The sequence below is a fragment of the Salminus brasiliensis genome, chromosome 4 (genome assembly GCF_030463535.1).
Source record: "Salminus brasiliensis chromosome 4, fSalBra1.hap2, whole genome shotgun sequence".
Taxonomy (NCBI): Eukaryota; Metazoa; Chordata; class Actinopteri; order Characiformes; family Bryconidae; genus Salminus; species Salminus brasiliensis.
This window is the reverse complement of record NC_132881.1, coordinates 3,168,857-3,191,541: the sequence shown is the minus strand read 5'-3', so window position 1 is coordinate 3,191,541 and position 22,685 is coordinate 3,168,857. Positions and strand designations below refer to the sequence as shown.

General features: G+C 45.3%; 1 protein-coding gene across 2 annotated transcripts; it reads left to right on the top strand.

The window, feature by feature from the left end:
- Positions 1-204: 204 nt before the first annotated feature.
- lclat1 (lysocardiolipin acyltransferase 1) lies at positions 205-22,424 on the top strand. 2 transcript variants are annotated; one of them, XM_072677355.1, is made up of 6 exons: positions 205-390; positions 10,609-10,789; positions 11,000-11,198; positions 11,327-11,473; positions 12,906-13,022; positions 17,623-22,424. In XM_072677355.1, the coding sequence occupies exons 2-6, from the start codon at positions 10,619-10,621 to the stop codon at positions 18,153-18,155; spliced, it is 1,167 nt and encodes a 388-aa protein (XP_072533456.1). In that variant the 5' UTR covers positions 205-390; positions 10,609-10,618; the 3' UTR covers positions 18,156-22,424. The 2 variants fall into 2 exon arrangements, with proteins under 2 accessions (XP_072533456.1, XP_072533455.1); XM_072677354.1 differs by having other exon boundaries at positions 205-414.
- The last annotated feature ends 261 nt before the right edge of the window (positions 22,425-22,685 follow it).

Sequence of the window (22,685 nt, the reverse complement as noted above, 5' to 3'; positions counted from 1 at the left end):
GTTTGCTCCTGGATGAGCATCTTTTCCAAGTACGTTGGCCATCTTAGACCAGCTAATCTTCTGGATTTCTCATCAGGGTGCATCTCTAGCCATGGTAAGGGTCCCTGGGTGATGTCAGGGCGCTCCACCTAAAGTTCACCACCTCCTCACAAACATACCGAACGGCGGCCTCTGCTGACTGCCCTCCACAGCCCTGCCTTAAGACTTCCAGCAGAGTTGAGAGGTTATACTAGCAGAGAGTCACCATGGCGTCCACCGCAAGCATCCTTACGGCCGAGACGCATGGATGCGCTGCAGGAGACAGATCTGACTGATTTGTGGACCACACTCGGACGCCGGGGAAGATGCTGTAATTGGGCTGTTGTCGACCTGCACTGGATGTTAGCCGAGGTAGCTGTCTGGCTCCCTAGCTGGGTAGGTAGCTAGCTAGCACTAGCACTAGCTAGCTAAGTGTTTTGAGAGCCACACAGCCCGGCTAGAAACACGCCAGTGAAACTAAAGGAGACTAATTCTTCCTAGGTTAGACGATAAGGAGCTGACTTGCAGTAGAAACACGAGAAGTTGGTTAATATCTCGTAGTAGTAGAGCTAGCTAGGCTAGCTAACGTTAGCAGAACAGTTAGACGCAAAGCTGTTAGCTAGCTAGCTAGCCTAGCTAGCGACAGCTAACATGGGCAAATTGTTGTTGTGTTGTGTTATAATATATGTAATAAGTGTGACTATACATGTTATTAAAGCTGTCTTGTGTTAGCTAGCTAGAATGGACGTTAAAAAGGGACGTTATTTCACTCGGGGAAATTCGTCGTCTTCGAATTGTCCGGTCCACCTTAAATGCGGCAGCGGTAACAGGCGAGCGTCGGGGGCGCCAGTATGCCACCGCTGCCGCATTTAAGGTGGAACGGAAATCTGTGTAGTTTCGTTTCGACAGACGTCAAAGTTTCTGGATCAGAGACGTTGTTAAAAGCAGTGCCAGCACCTGAAAACCTCACAACTAACTATTTTAACGTCTAATAAATGTGCTTTGGGCTTTTCGACTGTTTGAGGAAGCTAATTAGCTAGCTACACTGGCTAGATCACCTAGCTAGCTAATTTGTATTGGCATAGCCGCTTACCTAGTGCTAGCTAGCTAGTTAGCTACCGTGCTAACGTAGCTACTGCAATCGACAATCGTGCCTAATTTTTAATAACTGTATTAGATCAATATCTGTATTAGATATTGATGACTGGTGCTGGATATAAGCTGCTTAGCACTGAGCCCTCAAGGTAATGCAGTGATCGGTTAATTAGCTAGCATGGTAAGATTCAGGGCATTTGGGCACTATTGAGGACTTCCCAGGCTGTTAGTGATAGGTAGGTGGCTTGCTATCTAGCCTAGCCAGGAAGAGCAGACAAGCAGGTACTGGGTAGACTGGTTTGTTGGTTTATGATCAGTGACCAGCACACGTCTGACCACCCCTGGTCAAAATGTGATGGACTGATCTCCAGAAGGTATGGAGATGCCTTTGCAGTCAACTGGTATCCTTGTAATCCAGTAATCTGACATTTCTTATGGTAATTAGCACGGTTTTTAAAGGCAGCTGCACAGTAGAATAGTGCACCACCACCACCACCACCACCGCTGCTCCAGGTCAAGGTCATTGGCAGTCAGACAGGAGTTTGGCTTTCGCTTTCTAGTAATCCTATCAGCAGTGCTCTCAGAAACCTGTCTCCCAGACTTCCAGCTTCCATGTGTTGACTTCTGTTGAGACGTACTGGAGAGCACAACATGATGATGGATAAAGGACATTAGTATTAGTATTAGATATTAGTATGTGGTTTTTAAAGGCTGCTGCACAGTAGAATAGTGCACCATCACCACTGGAGGTCCACATGTCCACCATCCTCAAGGTCATTGGCAGTCAGACTGGAGTTTAGCTTTCGCTTTCTAGTAATCCTATCAGCAGTGCTCTCAGAAACCTGTCTCCCAAACCTCTGTTTTTGACTATCGAGGATTCCCAGGCTGTTACCAATCTAGCCAGCTTCCATGTGTTGACTTCTGTTGAGACATACTGGAGAGCAGAGTGGCAGATAACTGGAAAAACTGGGTGACGGCATACGTCTGAGCACCCCGGTCAAAATGTGTGTTTCTGTGAATGGTAAAGTGAGTGGAAGATGGACTGATCTACTAAAAGATATGGAGATGCTTTCATCACCGTGTTATCTTTGTAATCCAGTAATCTGCCATTTTATTTTTTTAATTTTTTAATTCTAATTAGCACAACATGACTATGGATAAAGGACAAGGATATTAGTATGTGGTTTTTAAAGGCTGCTGCACAGTAGAATAGTGCATCATCACCACCACTGGAGGTCCACATGTCTTCCGTTCTCCAGGCCATTGGCAGTCAGACAGGAGTTTAGCTTTCGCTTTCTAGTAATCCTATCAGCAGTGCTCTCAGAAACCTGTCTCCCAGACCTCAGCTTGACATCTCATTCCTGTTAGCTGTGATTTCTTTGCTATGTTAGAAGCTGACGAAGCAGTTTGCCATCTTCCCGTAGTCTTCTCCTGCTTCGTGAGGCTTCGTGAGGCTTTGGCTTTGTCTAGACCTTCGTAACTGCACCTATACACTATGTAAAGCAGCAAGAGACCCGTGAATCATAGTGTATTTGCTTTCTGTAAAAATTAACATAAAAATAACCTCCTTATTTTTTTTGAGCTATTTTCAAATTTTACTTTGTAAAATATCTGAAGTTCCTTTTTATGCAACCTTTATTGTTTATAGATCAAATCGCGTGCTGAAGGAGTTTCACGGTTGTAAATTTTAACACTACCAACTAGAGCTAGGCAATATGACGATATTTTATTGTATCGTAATTATATCGCATATGGAGGATACTGATCAGCTGCAGGTTGCATTACTAACATTGTGATTAGACTGGGTTAATTAGATGAAGTGAGCAGATGTTGAATAGAAATGACTGATGTTTTAAGTCTGTGTTTATATGTATCGTGATATATTGTTTTATCGCTTTAAAATATCGCAGTTCAGGGTCATTATCCTGCTGTATCCTGAGGTCGTCCTCTGTTAATGGACGTTTGTGTTAATGGTGTGACGTATGTTTGCTTTGTTGGTATTCAATTTAAGCCACTCTTCCCTCCCCTAGTAAAATAATTCACGTGCCACTGGCTGCAGCACAAGCCCTAAGCATGATCAGTAACAGTTGCCGTGGTGTTCTTTTCATGAAATCCTGTGCCATATTTTTTTTGCTCATTGCAGCCATATCTCTTCAAAAGCTTTCAAATGTCTTTTGCCGTTTGGAGATCAGGATATGTACATGTGAGAGGTCTAAGTCTGTAGGAGTGAGTTGTTGTTGTTGTTGCTGTTGTTGTTGTTAATTAGCGACTGCATGTTTTAATGCGTGTGACCTTTGAGCAAAAGGTCCATGCCGATATGAGCTATCTCCTCTCTAAACCCATTAACTAAATGGAAAACTGATCTGGCTACTTGATTCTTTGATGGCCTAAATCACATAATCTGCACTTGCGACAATTACAGCTGCACCGATATCCGCAGTGACGTCCGAGTCTCTGCAGACATTAGCGGAGGCAGTAGCGCGGCGCATGCCGTGCCGTGCCGGGCTCTGAAGGCAGAACGCAGCAGTTTCCACTTGGTCTCCTCTCTGATTATTTGATTGCAGTTGCAGCCTGCTCCCCTTTCCCCCACATAGGAGTGGCACTGCAGTGGAATGAGCTCAGACGCTGCCGGGTGGAGGGAATCTGTCTTAAATACGCCGAATTCCCCACCAACACAGTCTCGGCAGTATTTGCCTCATGTAATAAGTCCATATGTAATGTAATAAGGGATGGCAGTTCTAGGCTGCAATTTCCAAACCTTTTTTTTTTCATGGTTATTAAATAGAGCTGGGCAATGTGACGATATTTTATCGTATTGTGATAAATTTTGTTATGTGATGATGATATGCTTTTCTAATAAACACTGATCAGCTGCAGGTTTCATTACTAACAGTGTAATTAGACTGGGTTAATTAGATGAGGAGCTGCAGATGTTGAGTATAAATCACTGTATTCAGTACAGGAGAGGATCTGAATAGTAGTTGTATTCAGTCTGTGATTGTTAAAAAAAAGGTATTGTGATTAATATCATGTATCGCAAAAGAAATCTTTAAATACCGTGATATTGTAATATTTTTTATATCGCCCAGCTCTACTATCAGTTGACCTCATGAAAAATATTTTCTCCCGTATTTTCCTGTATTTTCTCACCTCAGTATTATCAATTCTATTATTTTTATTCAGGCCTGGGAGCCATATGTACAGAGAGACGTGACGAGGTGGTAGATTGCATCCTAACATGTGGGCCACAGGTCTTCGTGTTGTTACGTTTCCGACCTAGCACGCATGCTAATTGATCTGAAATGTCACTTTCTTTGCATTAATAATGCAAAATATTTGTGTAAACACCAGTTTCCCATCACAATTTTGCTTGAGTTCAGCTTCGTGGACCCTGTCTATCATTTAAAATGCAGAAAATTAGCAATCTTTGGTCCTGCTCCAGAGGCTCAGTAGAGTTTCGGCACCAAATAAACACTAAAAAATAAAAGTGCAGATGGAAAAGTTTCATTAAACGTCTGTTTAATGGTAATAACTATTACTGGTTCTTTAAACGTTTGATTTCATAATAAAGTATGCAAAAATTGGTGCTCTCTATTGCGATGCCGATACTGCGTGTAAGCGCCAGTATCATGTCGATACGTTATCAGTATCGGTGCAACACTAGTATTTTCTCATGTATCATGTTAACAAGGTCATTTTCCAATGGAAGCTCCGAAGTGCTTAATGCATCCCATCAGCCATTTGTACGGTAATTGAACCCGTTTCGCCGAATGACTTTATTATGGTTGTGATAAATGAGCCTGTTTCTGAGTGTATGACTTCTGAAACACTGATAATCTGCCTGTTTTACTACGTCATAAACACGCTATCAGTGTTTCCTCTAGGAGATGAATGTGGAAAGGTGCAACACCCAGGAAATAAAAGTAGCTTTAGTCAAACTAGAGCTCAAAACAAGCTTGGTAAGTTATTTATTTATTTATCTATCTATCTATCTATCTATCTACGTACGGCATTGATTTTCCAGCTGAAAGAGCTGTACAGGCTAGCATAGTAACATTACCTGAGGTAGTACTAACCTGGCCACGTGATATGCGGTGGCCAAAGGTATCAAAAGTATCCACATTCATTCCTCAGGTAGAAGTGAGTGAAGATACTAGGTTTTTAAAAGACTTCTATAGAATTATTACGGTTTTTATTTTTGGATATCTTCCCAATTTGGACCGCCAATTACCCAACCCGTACGTACTCTTATACCCCCCCCCCCCCCTCCCTTCACACAAGATGCCCCAGACACTAGTGAGGGTGATGTAGGGAAGCGATGCACCAGCCAGTACCCCAACAAAGCGATGTAGAGAGAGAGGGCGCCATCTACCCACCCTGGAGAGAGCAAGGCCAGTTGTGCTCTCTCTGGGCCTCGACTGGATTCCTCCCATGACCGGGATTCGAACCAGCGACCCTCTGATCATGGTGACATTGTATCCTATGGACCTGGAAACTTCGACTTTTAGAACTAAGTTTGAATTAGGCCCACATGGGCTGTACGGGTTACTCCGTGATGCAGCTCCCTTCAGAAACCGAGCCGGAGAATGAAATCGGTCCCCTTTGTTTGGTAACCAGAGCTCACCGTCTCTCTCCAGCTCTCCTGTTACGTTCTCCGTCCCAGAGCAAATCCCGCTTACGACTCCATTAGCCAAATGAAGCGCTCTAATGTTGATTCCCCCACACTCTAATCTGGAGCTGCTTTTAGCGTCTAGTGGATTCGGCCTTTGATTCATTCTGGTGAAAACCACAGCGTTCGTTACGTTTTCCAGAAGCCTTTTCTCTCCTCTGTGGAAAGTTCAGGGCTTGGCAAGATGACCACGGCAGACAGCGTTTGTGTGTGATGGGATGAGGCCGTGTCTCTGCTGAAGCTGAAGCACGTTTGGGTGAGCTGGGCTTTAGTATTCGCTTCATCCTCTTATGGGTCTGCACCAGTCCGATACCCACAATCTGTGTAGGGCCAACCCCAGCAGGAAGTGCTCGATATCTGAGGAGAAAGAACCCCGATGTCGGAGTTACTTTGTTCTGAGACCTTCCTCAGGCTGGAATTGGCTCTAACAAACTTTGTTTGAGGCATTTCTCAGGCTGTGATTGGTTCTAACAGCCATCTGGTTTGTTCTGAGAGATTTCTCAGGCTGTGATTGGTTCTGACAACTGCCTGGTTTGTTCTGAGAGATTTCTCAGGCTGTGATTGGTTCTGACAACCGCCTGGTTTGTTCAGAGGCATTTCTCAGGCTGTGATTGGTTATAACAACCACCTGTGTTTTTTTTGTTTGTTTGGATCCTGAGATGTTTCCCAGACTCGGATTGGTCCTATTAACCCAACATTTGTCCTCTCCAGAATGCGATTGGTTCTACCAACCACCTCTTTTTGTTCTTTAACCAGGCTGTGATTGGTTTGTAATTTTTGCAGTTGTCCCGAAATTTGTTCCATCTGCGACCTTCGCCAGGCCTGGCTGTGATTTGGTACTGCCACAACCCCCTCCTGTGTACTCCTTTGTTTTTCCCAGGCTGTGATTGGTTCTTACAACCACCTGGTTTGTTCTGAGACCTATTTTGGGCTGAAGTTGGTTCTATCAATCCCCTTATTTGCTCAAAAACCTTTCCCAGGCCTTAACAACAAGCTTAAGATTGGCTCCAAGTCCCCAGGCTGCGATTAGTTCTATCCCCCACATTTGTACTAAACCTGGTTTTGCTCCACAGCCTCTTTCACACTGCAATTGGTTCTGTTCGTTCCCTTTTCCAGTCGAGAAAGAGCTTCTAAACTGTCCCCAGGTTGTGAAGGGTTCCTAAATTCTGGATCAATCTAGCCACCCGATTCGGCACAAGAAAAGAAAGAGAGGGCCATCTCTGACTGCTTTAGTCACTAATGACTTGGAATTTGCTTCTGATAGTTTAGTCTTCTAATGGCTGTGCGAGCACGCCACCCACCATACAGACACGATGCACGACTGTCCTGGCCGAGCGCCCCGAGCTCTTTCGCTCTTTAGATATTGTTCTCATGCAGCGCAGTGGAAAAAAGCTATCAAAGCCCAGTTTCCACCCCGCCCACGGCCTGCCCTCATCACCACAGACAGTAATTAACTTTGTGTGTGTTGGATGTAGATTTGGAGGGACGCTAACAGGGTCAAAGTCTGCTGTTTTTTTTTCTTTTTTCCACTGTTGCTCAGCAGATTGCCGAGCTGGCCAAGTGCGGGTTGCTTCTTCGAGGGACGGGTCACCCCTCGCGCCCTTTGCGTGTGCACTGCGACACGTCTCCTCGCCGCCAGACAGCAGAGGAGCTCGGCTCCCAAAGGCTTTAGGACTGTAATTCTCAGCCTGTTCTCTGAAAGCTCCGGGTTTTAATTAACGGGATGGGAGAAAGCAGGTCCAACGTGAGCTATCGGCGCCACTACTGCAGGTTACTGGGGAAAATGGATGGGATGATCCTGTCGGATTGACTGTCCTGACAATTGCAGTTGAACCGTGAGTCAGAAGCCTGGTTTCCACTTGGCAAGCAGTTTCAATAATGGAAAGTTTAGCTCCCTCCCTCCTCATCCTCAGTCAGCCTAACAAAAACACCATGGTTCCACTGACACACCACATCCCGCTATCCGGGAGGCCTCAAAGGCCCGTGTGTGTGTGAACACGTCTAGACCCGCTGTCCCATGCGTGGGAACGCATCTAGACTGGGTGTAATCGCATGCATTTCATTTGCCAAGTCATCACGCCACCCCTCTCACACCCCCCCCCCCCTTTAATTTCAGATTTTCCGCTGTTGAGAGGGAAAAAAAAAAGTGATTTCATAATAGCCTCGCTTCACCTTTGCTCGGGGTGCTGAGTCATGAAGAAAGAAAGAGAAAGAGCGAGAGATAGAGAAAGTAAGTAGGGTTAGGCAATACTTTGGGAGTGTTGTATAATGGCTGGCAGAGAGCGCAGCCTCAAATGAATCAGTGTTGTGTTGTGAAGCTCATCACCTGCTCAGAGCTGGAACAGAGCCGACACGTGGACAGAGGTCATTCCGTCGTCCCGATTACAGCGGAAAGACTGTGCTTACAGCTCTGGGATGCATTGACTTACAATATTGATGTTGATCCATTATTATGGATAATTAAGTGTTATTAAGGGGTAAAGTAATGCAGGACTTGACTAACTGTCATGACTCATGACTCATCAGTGTGTTCTGTATTGTTGTTTGTTTTGTTTATTTATTCATTTTTCTATAGCCCAAAACATGATGACCTGTTTTGCCTAGTATGCTGTTATGTCTCATGTGGCTCACTCTGCAGGCCTCTGAAGGTGGTATCTGTGGTATCTGGCGCTACGACATGCTAGTAGATCCTTTTATGTAAAAAGGTAAAGGTAAAGGTGCATGTATTTGTCACTGTACAGTGTACACATGTGTCCTCCGCATTTAACCCATCTGTGATAGTGAACACACACACACACACACACACACACACACACACACACACACACACTAGTGAACTAGGGGCAGTGAGTACACACATACCCAGAGCGGTGGGCAGCCAACTCCAGCGCCCGGGGAGCAGAGAGGGTAAAGGGCCTTGCTCAAGGGCCCAACAGTGGCAGCTTGCAGAGCCCGGGAATCGAACCCACAACCCTGTTATCGATATCCCGGCGCTCTAACCGGAGATGCATTTGACTACCAGAACCCCTCCCTGTACAACCAAAACATCAGTAATTGCCATGAAACAAGCAAATTTGCATATCCCATCCCACACTGCAGTTGGATTCCAGTCTGACTAACCAGTCAGACTCATGTGGCTAAAATCGCATCAGGCTAAAATACCATCCAGATACTGGGCGTAAATGGGGCCAACCAGCCGCGGGCGTCAGCTCTTGGGGGAGTGGCCTGAGCAGCTCCTGTGTAAAAAGCAATCCGGCCTTGTTTTTCTGAGCTTTAGCTGGAAGTGCTGCGGCGAGCCCAAGGGAGTTCAGTAGGATTTGAGAGTAGCGTAAGCTGCGGTAATGACTCGGAGCCTGCTGACATCACCGAGTGGAGAAGATTACCTCTAAGCTCCAGCCTAAACGTAGAGAGGCCGCTGCTGCTCCTCTCAGAGAGATGTCTCCGGTCACTGTGTGTTGTGAGCATGCTGGTCAGTTATAGTCCCAGCTGGGTGATGGGATGAGTCAGTCTGTGGATAATTAAGTGTTTGGCTTATAATAATGCAGGTCAGTGCTTAACTGTCATGACTGACTCATCAGTGTGTTATGTGCTATTATTATTGTTATTATTATTGTTATTTTAACTTATTTAACTGAAATATGATGACCTGTTTGGCCTAATATGGCTCACGCGGTATCTGTGCTATCTGGCACTAAGACATGCCCGCAGATCCTTTTATGTGAGCAGCTTTACGCGAGAATTGCCATGTCTTGCTCCTGGGCTCCCCCTGCAGTTGGGAATTAGAAATTTGCGCCTTGCGACACCTTTAAGGACTAGCTTGCATGCATTTCTGGACAAGCTCAGATCCAGAACCGCTACTAATTACTAAAGAAGCCTGCGAGCTAAGGCGGTAGAGATATTAATTCACATTAATATGAATGAGTTGCATAGTTACGCAGTTAGCTGCGCTCCGAGCCCAGAGTAGCAACGATGGCAACGGCAACTCCATATTACAGCATTTCCGAAGCTGTTATTTTAAGGCAAAAATGCCATAAACGGGACTACTTCCAGTGCCTCCCGCCAGGCTACCTTCTACCCTCTCTCAGAGGTCCAGTTCTGATGCTCATGCGCCCAATCGTAGCAGCTTTCGCTGGTAGACAGGGGTTAGCATGGGCACCCTGAGCGGTCTCCAGATACGCAGTGCAGTATGTGTTAGGAGGTATTCTGAGCTACTGACCCCGAAGCGCTGACCCTAAAAACTCGTCAAGCGACTGGTGGTGAAATGAGAGACCGGATCTGCTGTGTTTGCACTCGTAGCCGGCTATCTAGGCTTGGATAAGGTAGCTAGCAGGCTAAACACCATGGCAGAGGTGGTGTTCCAGCTAACCGAGACTCAACCCAAACCCGTTTTGAGGATAAAGCCTCATATCTGAGAGGGCAAAGTCCACTGAATTCTGGAGGGTTGAATCATTTTCTAAGGAGTCATAATCGATTCGAATCACTCTGAGGTCAGTGAATCATGCCCATCGTAAGTCAGCAGTACTGAAATCGATCCATTCTGCCGGGCGAGTTCGTTTGGCGGGCGAAGAGCAAGGAAAAATAGATCTGTCCGCGCTCTGTCCGATAAAGGAATGCCGTCATTGTCGCTGGTTTTCCATTTGTACCATGTATTGATTCACCCGACGTTTTTTCCAAATCAGGGCTGGCTTGCTCGCTCGCTCCCAGCTCCATCATCCCACTGGGCCAGTTGCTCGGCTGATTAAGGTCAAGCGAGGCTTCTGTTCAGGTCCGTTGATTGAGTACAACTGATCGGAATCTCTCTCTCTCTCTCGCTCTCTCTTTCACAGTCTCCCAGGCATGGCGATGGTATCTGTCCGCGGCCTCTATTTCCTGGTCACCCTGTTCCTGGGAAGCTTCTTCGGCAGCATTTTCATGCTGGGCCCTGTGCTGCCCTTGATGCTGCTGTCCCCCGCCTGGTACCGCTGGCTTACTGACCGCATCGTGGCCACCTGGCTGACCCTGCCCGTGGTACGTTCCCGTCGGCTGCAGTTAACGGTATTTGCGGCAGACTATACGCATAGGCGTATCGCTGCCCCCTACAGGTCGATATGGGGAGCTGGGGATCATTGTACCACTAATTCCCTCAGAATGAGGCTTTAGACATGAGCTAGACGTGAGCGATCTTTCCTTTTGTGTGCCCACTCTCTCTCTCTCTCTCTCTCTCCTCCCTCCCCCAAGGCTTTGCTGGAGGTGGTGTTTGGGGTGAAGGTGGTTATAACGGGCGATGGCTTCGTGCCAGGCGAGCGCAGCGTTATCATAATGAACCATCGCACCCGGCTGGACTGGATGTTTCTGTGGTGCTGTCTGCTCCGGTACAGCTACCTCCGCCTGGAGAAGATCTGCCTCAAAGCGGCTCTGAAAGCCGTGCCCGGTTTTGGTGGGTGAGCTCCTTCCATGTAAAAACCCACCACACACACACAGACACAGACAGACACTGATGGTGTGTTACATGCTGTGTGTGTGTGTGTGTGTGTTTCATGGTTCTGTTTGGTACGTGGTGTTCAGGCTGGGCAATGCAGGTGGCCTCATTCATCTTCATCCAGCGCAAATGGGAGGAGGATCGGAGCCACATGGCCAATATGCTGGAGTATTTCTGTGACATCAGGGAACCTCTACAGCTGCTGCTCTTCCCCGAGGGCACTGACCTCACCGGTGAGACACACACACACACACACACACACACAGTATTAGGGATGGGCATTTGGGTCAATCCATATGATCTGACCTGAGACAAGATGCACAATTCCTTTTGAGATACTGCTACTAGATACACTATATAGACAAAAGTATTGGGACACATTCCCCCCGTTCTCTGTTTCCTCCAAACAGTCTATCCCGGAGGAGCATTTGATTGGTTGCAGAGCGTTAGTGAGGTCAGCTCTTCCCAAAAGTACTGGATGGAGCACCACCATAATTTCCAGAGAGCACAGTTCTTTCACTGCTCCACAGCTCAATGCTGGGGGGCTTTATACCCCTCTAGCCCATGCCTGGCATCAGGCAGCATGGTGCCAATAGGTTCATGTAATTGATCTGCTCCAGAAAGTCCTATTCTATTGGCAGCACCTCTCTAGACAGGGACTAAACAAGCTGTACATTTGTGTCCCGGAAATCCCGGAAAATCCCAGAAAATGTCATGTGCTATGTGTCCAAATGTTTGTGGACAACTCTTCTGATAAAAGCACTTGTCTACTTTGTTTGTGTGCAGCTGTGCCACCGTTGGCTAATGAGCTAATATTTTTTTTTATTTGTAGTCCTTAGACTGGATTTTAACATTTTAAGGAATGGAATGGTGTAATGGTTCTGAGGGCCACAGACTTTATTCCCCCACATTTTTTCAGACTGAGCTCCTCCCAGGCCACAGCGCTGCAGAGATTAACAAAGAGTTGAGTCAGATCAGGTCGAGTTTATTTATAAAACAGACGTTGTCTCAAAGCAGCTTTTCAGATATCCAGGTCTGATCCCCAAATGAGCACAGGAAACCTTTAGAGGAACCGACACTCAATGGGAATCTGTTCTCAGACTTAAAGCAACGTTATGACTGTATTGGGGAGAATGGCGTCTCTGTCATTGCCACTCCAGACGACTAATCTTAGGTAAGCTGAGGTTGGGGCTCCTTGCTTGATGACGACGTCGCTACCCCGCTAGTGTGTTACTTAAAAGCCATGTTCATGAAGTCCTGGGCCCTTCATATCTAAACACTGGCAAATATGAGGTCTACATCTTTAGGCTCTGAGGGCAAGGCTGGAGACCTTTACCAGGCAGGGACACAGGAAATGCTTCAGGAAACATAATAGAGGTCAGTTTAAGCCACAGAACCTTTTTCACAGGAAAGAGCAGATATTTTGGTCCCAACTGCCCGTTGTTGAAATGTCATTGACCGTTCTATGCAGCCAGTGGTGGTCGGGCAAAACCAGGCCTGCCTGTTTTTCATATTGTTTCATATTTTGATCCTAAAATGCAGAAAAATAACCGATTTGTTCAGATCAGATGTGTGTTCTCTATTATTTTTATGATCCAAAACATTGGTTAGAAATTCCTAACACACTTTGAAAGCAACCTTTAAACGCCTTGCATGTCTGTGTAGATAACACTCGTGCCAGAAGTGATGACTTTGCGGAAAAGAACGGCCTCCCCAAGTACGAGTACGTGCTGCACCCGCGGACGACTGGGTTCACCTTCATCGTGGACACGCTTCGGAAAGGTCAGTGATCCTAAGGGTTTATGCGGGCTCATTGAGCCATTGTGTAGTAGTCATACATGCCAACTGGGCGACTTTTGATGACGTTTTGAGGATCCGTAGGGAAATTGCACTGCTAGCGGCAATTTTCGGGGCCCAAACACTTTTGCAATATTATGGTTCCAGCATGGCAGAAATGGGAGGCTGTTTTCTTAAAGGTTGTAGACTACTTCTAACATATGTGGAGGCTTAGAAGGGGATTTTTGGACAGGATTGGACTTGGCACACTGTTGGCAAGCTGTTGGATATCACCACAATGATGTGAATCATGATTAAAAAAGTCAAATTTACAAGACAACCACTGACTCCTGTGCAAATTACGTGAACTAAATTAAGTTAAAGGAAGGACAACTGAGGCTAATAGCTAAAGCTAAAAACTAATTGCTTCTAGGAAGAGGCTTGCTACTACAGCTAGTGCCGTTTCTTCGCTCTCCCCGCCCCTACTTCCTGTGGTCCAGGGAAGGGGGCTCAAGCCCATAAGCTAAGCTACTATTAATTAAATGCTGAAAGTAAGCAAAGGATGATGTGCTGCTGCTCGTTTTCCACCCAGGGGCTCAGAAGATTGGTTAGCGCCACAGATCTTTTGGTTAGCTTTGGTTGACACAAGGACTAAAGTGGCTTGACAATTCTAGCCATAATAATACATGGAAAAGAACAGCTGAAACCTGTAGTAGCGATGCTGCTCTTGCTGCAGCTGCTCTGTCTCGTCTCGGAGGGCTTCTCTAATTAGGGAAATGTCCTGCACCTGATCCCATCAGCGCTGGGAATAAATTTGCCCCTGTCCGCTACAGCGTTCGTACATCCATCTTCAGTCAGATTGGAACTTCTCGTACAGTACACGCTGTTCCATAAGGTAAAGAACAGGATGGCGTGCTGTGTGATATTAATCCATTAATGCTAAGCAGCACAAAATGCCATTTAATATGACAATATTAAAGCTCCAACTACAAACCGCTGATCTTGTTAGTTTTGCAACAGCAGAGACTTTTAATTTCCATTTCCATCAATATCTGTGGGTCTCCCACCACTTCAGCCCTTTTTTTCCCAGAGGTTATGCTGTAAAGTATACTGGAAATTCATACTGTGGTAAAATCTCCACACTATTATTATCGTTACACGTACAGATACTGCATATTTTGAAGATTCACACTGAATTAAAATCACCATTTCAGCACATTTGAAAAATGCGACTTTGGTTGTATCACTAAGGAGGAGGTGGAGGTGGGGCTTAGTGACGAATGGGTGGAGTTAAAAGGAGCCACTGCTTAGTTTGTCGCTATGTCAACAGTTAGAAATTCACCACCCACCGCTACACAAAAAAAAAAAAAACTTAATGTTACGCAATCGGTTAAGGTGGAGCTCAGATGAATTGACAACCTCTTGGGGGCGCACAAACCAGGGCATGATTAATAAGCAAAAAAGGCATAAAATCTAAAAAAAAAAAACCCAAAAAACACTTAATTCATACTGGATTAAGAAAGGTCCACAGTTATTGGTGTAAAAATACACACTGAAAATTCACACTGTCTTAAAATCACCATACCTATTATTATTATTATTATTATTATTATTATTATTATTATTATTATTATTGGTGTCGCATTGTAAATGCTACATCCAGTACAGATTCATACTGGATTAACGTTACTCATATTTTGGTGTAATTCTACAAACAATCTACTGATAATTCATACTGGATTAAAATCTCCGCACCCCATAGTACAAACACTGCATATGCTGCAGATTCATACTGGATTCAGACCACTCCACAATTATTAACCAGATTATGAAAACTACACACTATGCAGATTCATACTGGATTAACATTACTCCACATATTTTGGTGTAGTTCTACAAAAATATACTGACAATTCACACTGTATTAAAATCTTTAGCCCTTAATATAGTCACAGTGCAAATACTGTGTACACTGCAGATTCATACTGGATCACGCCACAATTATTAGTCAGATTTTGAAAAGTAAGCGCCATGCAAATTCATACTGGATTAAAATTACTCCACAAATTTTGCTGCCATTTGTAAAATGAACTGGAAATTCATACTGTATTAAAATCTTTAACCTTTAACATAGTTACAGTACAAATACTGTGTACACTTTAGATTCATACTGGATTAAAATCGCTCCACAATTATTATTCAGATTATGAAATCTACACACCATGCAGATTCATACTGGTTTAACATTACTCCACATAAGTTGCTGTAATTCTACAGAAAATATACTGATAATTCATAATGGATAAAAATCTCGGCACCTCACAGTACATACACTGCAGATTCATACTGGATCACACCACAATTATTATAGTCAGATTTTGAAAACTACACACTATGTAGATTCATACTGGAATATTACTCCTCATATTTTGGTGTAATTCTACAAAAAAATGATAATTCATACTGTATTAAAATCTTTAACCCTTAATATAGTCACAGTACAAATACCACATACACTGCAGATTCATACTGGATTAAAATCGCAGCTCCAGTAGGGTTTTGATTCAGACAAACCAGACGATTATGCGAATTTCGCAGTGCAGCTAAAGCAGCCTAGTGGTTCTGCAGATTACACACACTTCCACAGTCCCCCTGCAATGAGGTAAAGCTGGCATCCCACCAAGTGTCTGAAGCCGACGGATCTGCATTACACTAACGCGCCACTAAACAGGTGTGTCAGCCCCTCTGATGTCGGCGTGCACATTAGAGCCTGTTCCAAGAGCTGATGCCATACTGCCTCTTGCGCATGCGCACCCCCTAACCAGCACTTCTATTTTTATCTGCTATGTACCAGGGTAAGTGTGTGTGTGTGTGTGTGTGTGTGTGTGTGTGTGTGTGTGTGTGGGCCCGAGCATGTGTCATCTATTAAACTCATTTGTCATGCTCTGACTCTACTGTAGGCCTGGCAGCTCTCTCTTATGTAAGCAGTGTGATGATGGCGTATGTGTGCTAGTGAGGATTATGTGCTATATTTAGACAGTAACACTGAAGGAACTGTGGGCTGTTCTTTTTCTAAAAATTGCTTCTAAAAATTGTCTGAATAATGTTGTTCTATCCATTACTCATCGAGTTCAGAACATTGTAGCAAAGTATAGGTCTGTCCTGGTGAAAACGGTCTACCCGTGCACACTTGACTCATCTTCTGAGCTTTGTATTGACATTCACACTGCCTGCCAAATGTTTGTGGACACCCAACTTTTAAAAAAAAAAAAGCATTTCCCATCTTGTATTGTTGCATATCTTAAGTTAGCCTTTAAAGGCACTTACCTATAAGATATTCCCCCACGTTTTCATATCTGACTGTTCCAAGCAGTCTCAGTTCTCACTATAATGAGACAGAAGAGACAGAGATGAGCCTCTCGATCTGTCTTCATAGTCTCGCATAGTAACGCCGGATGTGAGTCGTGTACGATCTCGGCAGTGAGTTGCAGTTGAAAGTGCGGAGTCTACAGATTCAGGAAAAGTTTGAACCGTGTTTCTGCGCTGTGCTATCGCAAAGGTATTCGTAGAAACATCGAGAAATATGGAATTGGACTCATGCCGGAGCAGTTGTAGACTCCAAAGGGTTCAAATGTAGCATGTAACAGATTTATCACATGTAAAGAAAGCCTACCCTTCCCACCAAGGATGGCGCGGAGCATGCGCTAAGGCAGAGCATTGGCAAATATCCTCAGCCCATCTCAGTTACAATATAGGTAACTTATCAGATGTTGTTTTAATTCATTAATAAATACTTTGATTCTGGTGCAGTTAGGTCAGGGGGAGGTGTCCAAACAAATGAGATTATGATTAGGCCCAATAGCGGGCTGGAGGAGGGCTCGGAACAAATGTGGCAGAGGTTAAGTTGAGGTGTTAGAAAAAATCAGGCAGTCGATTAGGAGCAGTTGCAGTTGGGGAAGGTCTTAAAACAAGCACAGCAGTGATTAGAACCAATCACAGACAGGGAAGGGTCTCAAAACAAACAAGGTGATGATAAGGACCAATCACAGTCCAGGAGGTCTCAGATCAGATGCGGCAGCAAATAGAACCAGTCACAGTCAGGGGGAGGTCTCAGAACCAACAAGGTGGCAAATTGGACCAGTCACAGTCAGGGGGAGGTCTCAGAACCAATAAGGCAGCAAATTGGACCAGTCACAGTCAGGGGAAGGTCTCTTAACAACAACAACAACAACAAGGTGGTGGTGATAACCAATCACAGTCGAGGAGGTCTCAGAACAAATGGGGCAGGAATTGGGACCAGTCAGGGGAAGGTCTCAGAACCAACAATGCGGCAAATTGGACCAGTCATAGTCAGGGGGAGGTCTCCCAACATACAAAGGTGATAAGTACCAAGCGCAGTCAAGGAGGTCTCAGAACCAACAAGGTGGCAAAGTTGACCACTCGTAGTCAGGGGGCGGTCCAAGAACAAGAGACGTGAGTAGGACCACAGTTGCTTTAGGTCTCAGAGCAAACAAGGCAGTTACCGGGACCAGTTGTGGTCAGTGGAAGGTCTCAGAACCAAACAGTGCTGAACTTCACCTCTGCTCTTTCGTTGTCTGTTCCACAGGAAACAACCTGGACGCAGTCCACGACATCACCGTGGCGTATCCGAAGAACATCCCTCAGACGGAGCGCCACCTGGTGCTGGGCCTCTTCCCACGCGAGATCCACTTCCATGTGCAGCGCTACCCGCTGTCCGTCCTGCCCGAGCAGGCCGACCTTCTGCAGGCCTGGTGCCAGGAGCGCTGGGCGGAGAAGGAGCGGCGGCTGCAAGAATTTTACATGGCTTCTCCACGAATGTTCGACAATCCCGAGGCCCGGGTGCCGCCCTGCAAGAGCGAGCTGAGGGTGACGCTGGTCAAAGCCGTGTCCCTTTTCTACTGGACCACGTTCATAGCCCTGTCCTTCGTGGGCCTCTGGCTGTGGGCGCCCCTGAGAATGTACGTCCTTCTCGTGGTGGGGTTCTTCCTGGCGCAGCAGAAGGTCGCGGGCGGCATCGAGATGTTGGAGCTGGCGTGCCACCGCCACTGGAACGGGAAGAACCACCAAAAAGACAAGAAGAAAAAAACGAAGGACGGACCTCAGGTGAAGAAAGAGTGAGCTGATGGACCGCGTCACGGGTTACAGAGCAGGGTAGCGGGCAGGTGGAGCCTTCGACTGGAAGCACAACGGATGCGCAGAAGTGCTGCCTTTTCCACCTGGATCCCTCGCTCTGCCACGTTCCGAGAAGGGAGGAGGAAAGCGAGGTGCATGCTTGCTTCGCCAATGCCTCAGTACTACAATGGCGGATGACTGCTTGATGGCAGGAGGATGAAGGGCGGATTTTTGGTTCTATTCTGGACGTGGAGCTCAAATATACTGTTTTACAGTAGTCACTGTGCATGTTACGAGGGTGGATGTGTTTTTATCTGAGGGCTTTACGCTGTCGCTCCTTCCCGTCTGTTTGATCTTATTTTTTAATGTTTATTTTTTTCTTCCTCCCTTTTTAGTATCGCTAAGTCCTTGTTACTTTGCCACAATCCAAAGAGTCCCTCGTATGACTCTAGCCATGTTTTAAATGTGTTGAAATAATATTTTTATATTATTTTTGATCCCCCAATTTTGTCCATTTTGTTTTTAAAGACCTGTGTTTCTGTTTTATAGTTGGGGAAAGCAGCCATACTGCGTAGCTGTGTACTAAGGCACTGTCGTTTAACCTACGTTCTTCTCCAGAGTCCCATTGTAGCCAAACAATCCACTATAATAGAACCTCACACAGATCTGTAAGAGGAAGAAGTTGTGCGTCTTTCTGTAGCGAAATAAGGAACTCTGGGTGTAGGCTGAATTTTTTGATTCGCCACAACCCTGGTTCATTTCCCTCTGCTGAGACGCGAGGTCGTTAGGGGGTTTAAAATGCAAGCTAGCTCTCCTGCACCCTGAAATGACATTGCATGGAAGAAGGTCAGAACAACATCAGCTACTGAACCTGTACTCTGCAACTCCCAAAGCAGTTGAACTTATTTTGGTGAGGTTGCCAGTCTGCAGCATCCAGCCCCCCAACCCTCCCAAGAGAGAAGAAGCTTGGCCAATTTGGTACTGCAAATGAACGTACCCATTAGCACCCCTAGCACTAGCAATGCTCCCGACACTCGTCTCCTCCGAGACGAGAAGTCAAGCATCGCTTCTTTATGAAGCAGACACACTCTGAGGGAAGCACCGGCTAACTGATGCCCTTGCCGGTCAGAGTGATGAGGGGAGAGAGAGCGCCATCTACCCACCTGGACAGAGCACGGCCAATTGTGCTGTTTCTGGCTCTGGCTGCTGATGGCAAAGCGGCATGGCTTAGGATTCAGACTTGCGACACCTAGCCTGCCCATTGAGCCACGTTTCCGATATTGCAGGAAACGGAGGGACAAAGTGAATTGATCATTACATGCACTTATTATTTTCTTGGAAAGCAGCTTTAAAGGAAGAGTCCACTCTAGTTCTCTGATGGTTCCCCTTCCCAACTTGGTGATAATCCTCTCTAAAGCACGGTCATGTCACTTGTCAGTCATGGTCATTGTGGAGCTACACCGTCCTATCTTTTAGAATCGCCAGCCTTGTGATATGCGCTACTTTACAGTATTAGTAGTCATATTTTGACCCTCTAAAGACCTCCTCTCAGGCCCGGAGAGCCTTGTTTGGAGGTCATGCCGACTTCAGAGTGACGCCACAACTTCAGAGATCTGTGGAACAAGAAGACGTCATAGCAGATAAGCACGTCGTCATGCCGTCCATCTGTCCAAAGTCTTTTGTAATGCTTTAAGAGCTGAAGAATGGAAGTGTCATGCGATATTTTCCTGCCACATCCGAAGCATTAGGTTAGGTATATCAAAGCGCGTGGCTGCAGATGCTTCTTGCATGGGAAAAAAAACCCAAAGACTGAGCTTCGGCAAAGCTTCGGTAAGACTTGATCTGAATGTTCAAACGAATATTGGGAGGCATTGGCCACAGGCAGACTGGTTTACATGTTTGCAGGGGACTTTGTCCAGCCGAGTTTATAGAGGTTTACTGAATTTGATGGTGTACCAGTCAAAACAGCCAGCTCCTAGCTTGCTTTAGGTAAGTCTATAAGCAGCTTGATCATTGATCTGCTCCGAGACCATCTAGTAATCAAGTACTCCAGCCATGTATTTGCTTGTTTCTACGGTAGTTAAATGCTTTTTGAACACGGACCTCATTTTGAAACCTGAACTTGGGTGAAGGGAATAAGTGGTGTTTTGGACAATCATGCTGATGATTCTCTTCCTTCACTGATTTTGCTCTGCCCCAAAACACTGGACTGGACAACCTTTAACAGAATGCTGACAAAAAGCCCGTTGACGAAACAGCGTAATCTTGCATCGCGAGTCTCTAGTTGGCGTCAGGTGCTAAAACTGAAAGCAAACCTTGTTGGACTCTAGATCCTCTGGAGAAACACTATAAAACCAGTAGCTCAGTAAAGCTGAAACTAGGGGTGTCCAGATCAGGTTGTTTTATCCCCCACTTGTAGTCTGTTAATACGGAGTATCAGCCGATTCCGATCAAATCTTCTGGTGCTTTTCCACCGCGTGATACCTACCCTGCTCAACTGTACTCTACCATAGTCGCTTTTTGATACCTGATACCTAGTTCATTTGATAGATATTATGGTCTGTTTTCATGTCTAGAGCAGTGTGCAGCTAACTCTATACTCTTTTATTTACCTTCCGACATCCACACTGCTGCCAGCAGGGAATAATGTCCGTTTATGGCGCCTTTAGTGCAACGAATGACTGAACACTGTAGTTAAAACAAAAACTTTGAACTGGATTGGGATTAAAATAGCCGGTACCCGATTCTTAAGTACATGCCTGGATCGGCCCCACTGGATATGATCGGGACATCCCTAGTTAAAAAGAAGACCCTAATGGTTTTACAGCTGCTCATGATACAGCACTTTGTAATATGAGATTGGATTGTTTGTTATAAATTCAGTGAATCGGGAATCACTGAGCACACAGGACTTATGTAGTAGACACTACATTTAGGAATGCTTCGTCTGCGTTATTTCATGGAAGCTGTTGCCAGGTTGGACCAGCTTTACAGAACATCAGCAAAAGTCTCATTAACGCTAATTAGAAACCATAGTGCTCTTCATTGGCTGACAATTTTCAAAACAATCTATTTCATTCTTAACCTACATGTACCGAACAAAGTCCCTAGATCTAGGGGCTTAAATCTCTGCAATCCTCAAAATAATCGGATTGGATGATGGTTATTTAAACATTCAGTGAATTGGGAGATCCAACGGCAGTTCAAAATGATAAATGCATAGAGAATCTGAACACTGCGGAGACAGTTTAGTGGAATGTAGACACTACATTTAGGAATGATTCATCTACTTTCTTTTGTAGAAGCTGTTGCCAGATTGGACCGGCTTTACAGGACACCAGGAAAAGTCTCATTTAAGCTAATGAGAAATTGTAGTGCTCCCAATATGAACCGCATCTGACCATACGACACCAACCCATTCTTCGTCTTTTTGTTTTGTTCTGTACAGCTCGTCCAACCTAGCAACAACCTTGTCCAGCGTGTTTGTGGGTCGAGCATGGATAGACCTTTGTCCTGCAGAGCCTACATATTCTGCCCTTTGGGAGTTCAGTTAACATATCAGCTCGAAATATGTCATCTTTCTGATGCCGATTTCTTCTTAGTGCATCCCTATAAACTAAAGAAGCTCTCGTCTTAAACTGTATGCCTTTTAGAGATCAGTTCATCTTCTACTCTCTGAACTGTTCACGGTACCACACATTTTGACCAGGGTTGCCCAATCTTCTACAGACCACTCTACATTGCCTCCCTTTTAGGAATGTACATGACAATCCATTCAAATGGGTCTTTTTTGTTGCTGTTGTTTGTGTTTGTAATTAATGATGTACGTTAAAATAGGAAGAGTAGACTTGCGTTCATCTGATTCTTAAAGGACGTATAGTCCTGGGTTATCGCAGCGAGCGATCTTACGTTCTCAGTGCCGAACGATTTAGCCGGCGTGACGCTGTTTACATGTTTAAAAGTGCAGCACAGCTAACCTTTCTGTTGCGATGTAAAGGAAGAGCCAGCCACTGTGATGGAGAATGGAGAGTTATTGTCTGTAAGGTTCACCAAATACTCTCTGCCTTCATGTAACGTGATGCTCTGTGTCTGTCATTCTCTCTCTCTCTCTCTCTTTCTCTTTCTTCGTTCGAATTTCTGTGTTTGTCGGTGAATCTCACACTACGGTCACTATCCTCAGGTATACGTGTTGTTTTTCATCCGCTGTTGACTTTCACCAAACTGTTCAATAAATCAATATCTATCAAGGCTCCAATAAATAACTCTACATTTTCAGCCTCACGTCCCCTTTCTGTGTCTTGCCTCTGGGAGCTTGTTGGGAGCGTGAGTCATATTGTATCTACCTTTTGTACAACTGAATGGATTGTACCTATGAATGTCCCGTCGTCTCGAAGATTGCAGGAGCTTTTGATTCTTGGTGGGCGGTCTTTTCAGGCTGACCTTGAGAACAATTGTGTGTGAATGACTTCTGGAAGCCAAGAGATTTTCATCTTCGTCTGTCGGCTGCAGCTCTGAGGAGAATCTGCTGTGGACTGG

Excerpts from the sequence above, each read along its gene's own strand:
- lclat1 (XM_072677355.1), top strand. The coding sequence starts at position 10,619 with ATGGCGATGGTATCTGTCCGCGGCCTCTATTTCCTGGTCACCCTGTTC. Across the intron at positions 10,790-10,999 it reads CCTGGCTGACCCTGCCCGTG|GCTTTGCTGGAGGTGGTGTT; the intron begins GTACGTTCCCGT and ends CCCTCCCCCAAG. Across the intron at positions 11,199-11,326 it reads GAAAGCCGTGCCCGGTTTTG|GCTGGGCAATGCAGGTGGCC; the intron begins GTGGGTGAGCTC and ends CGTGGTGTTCAG.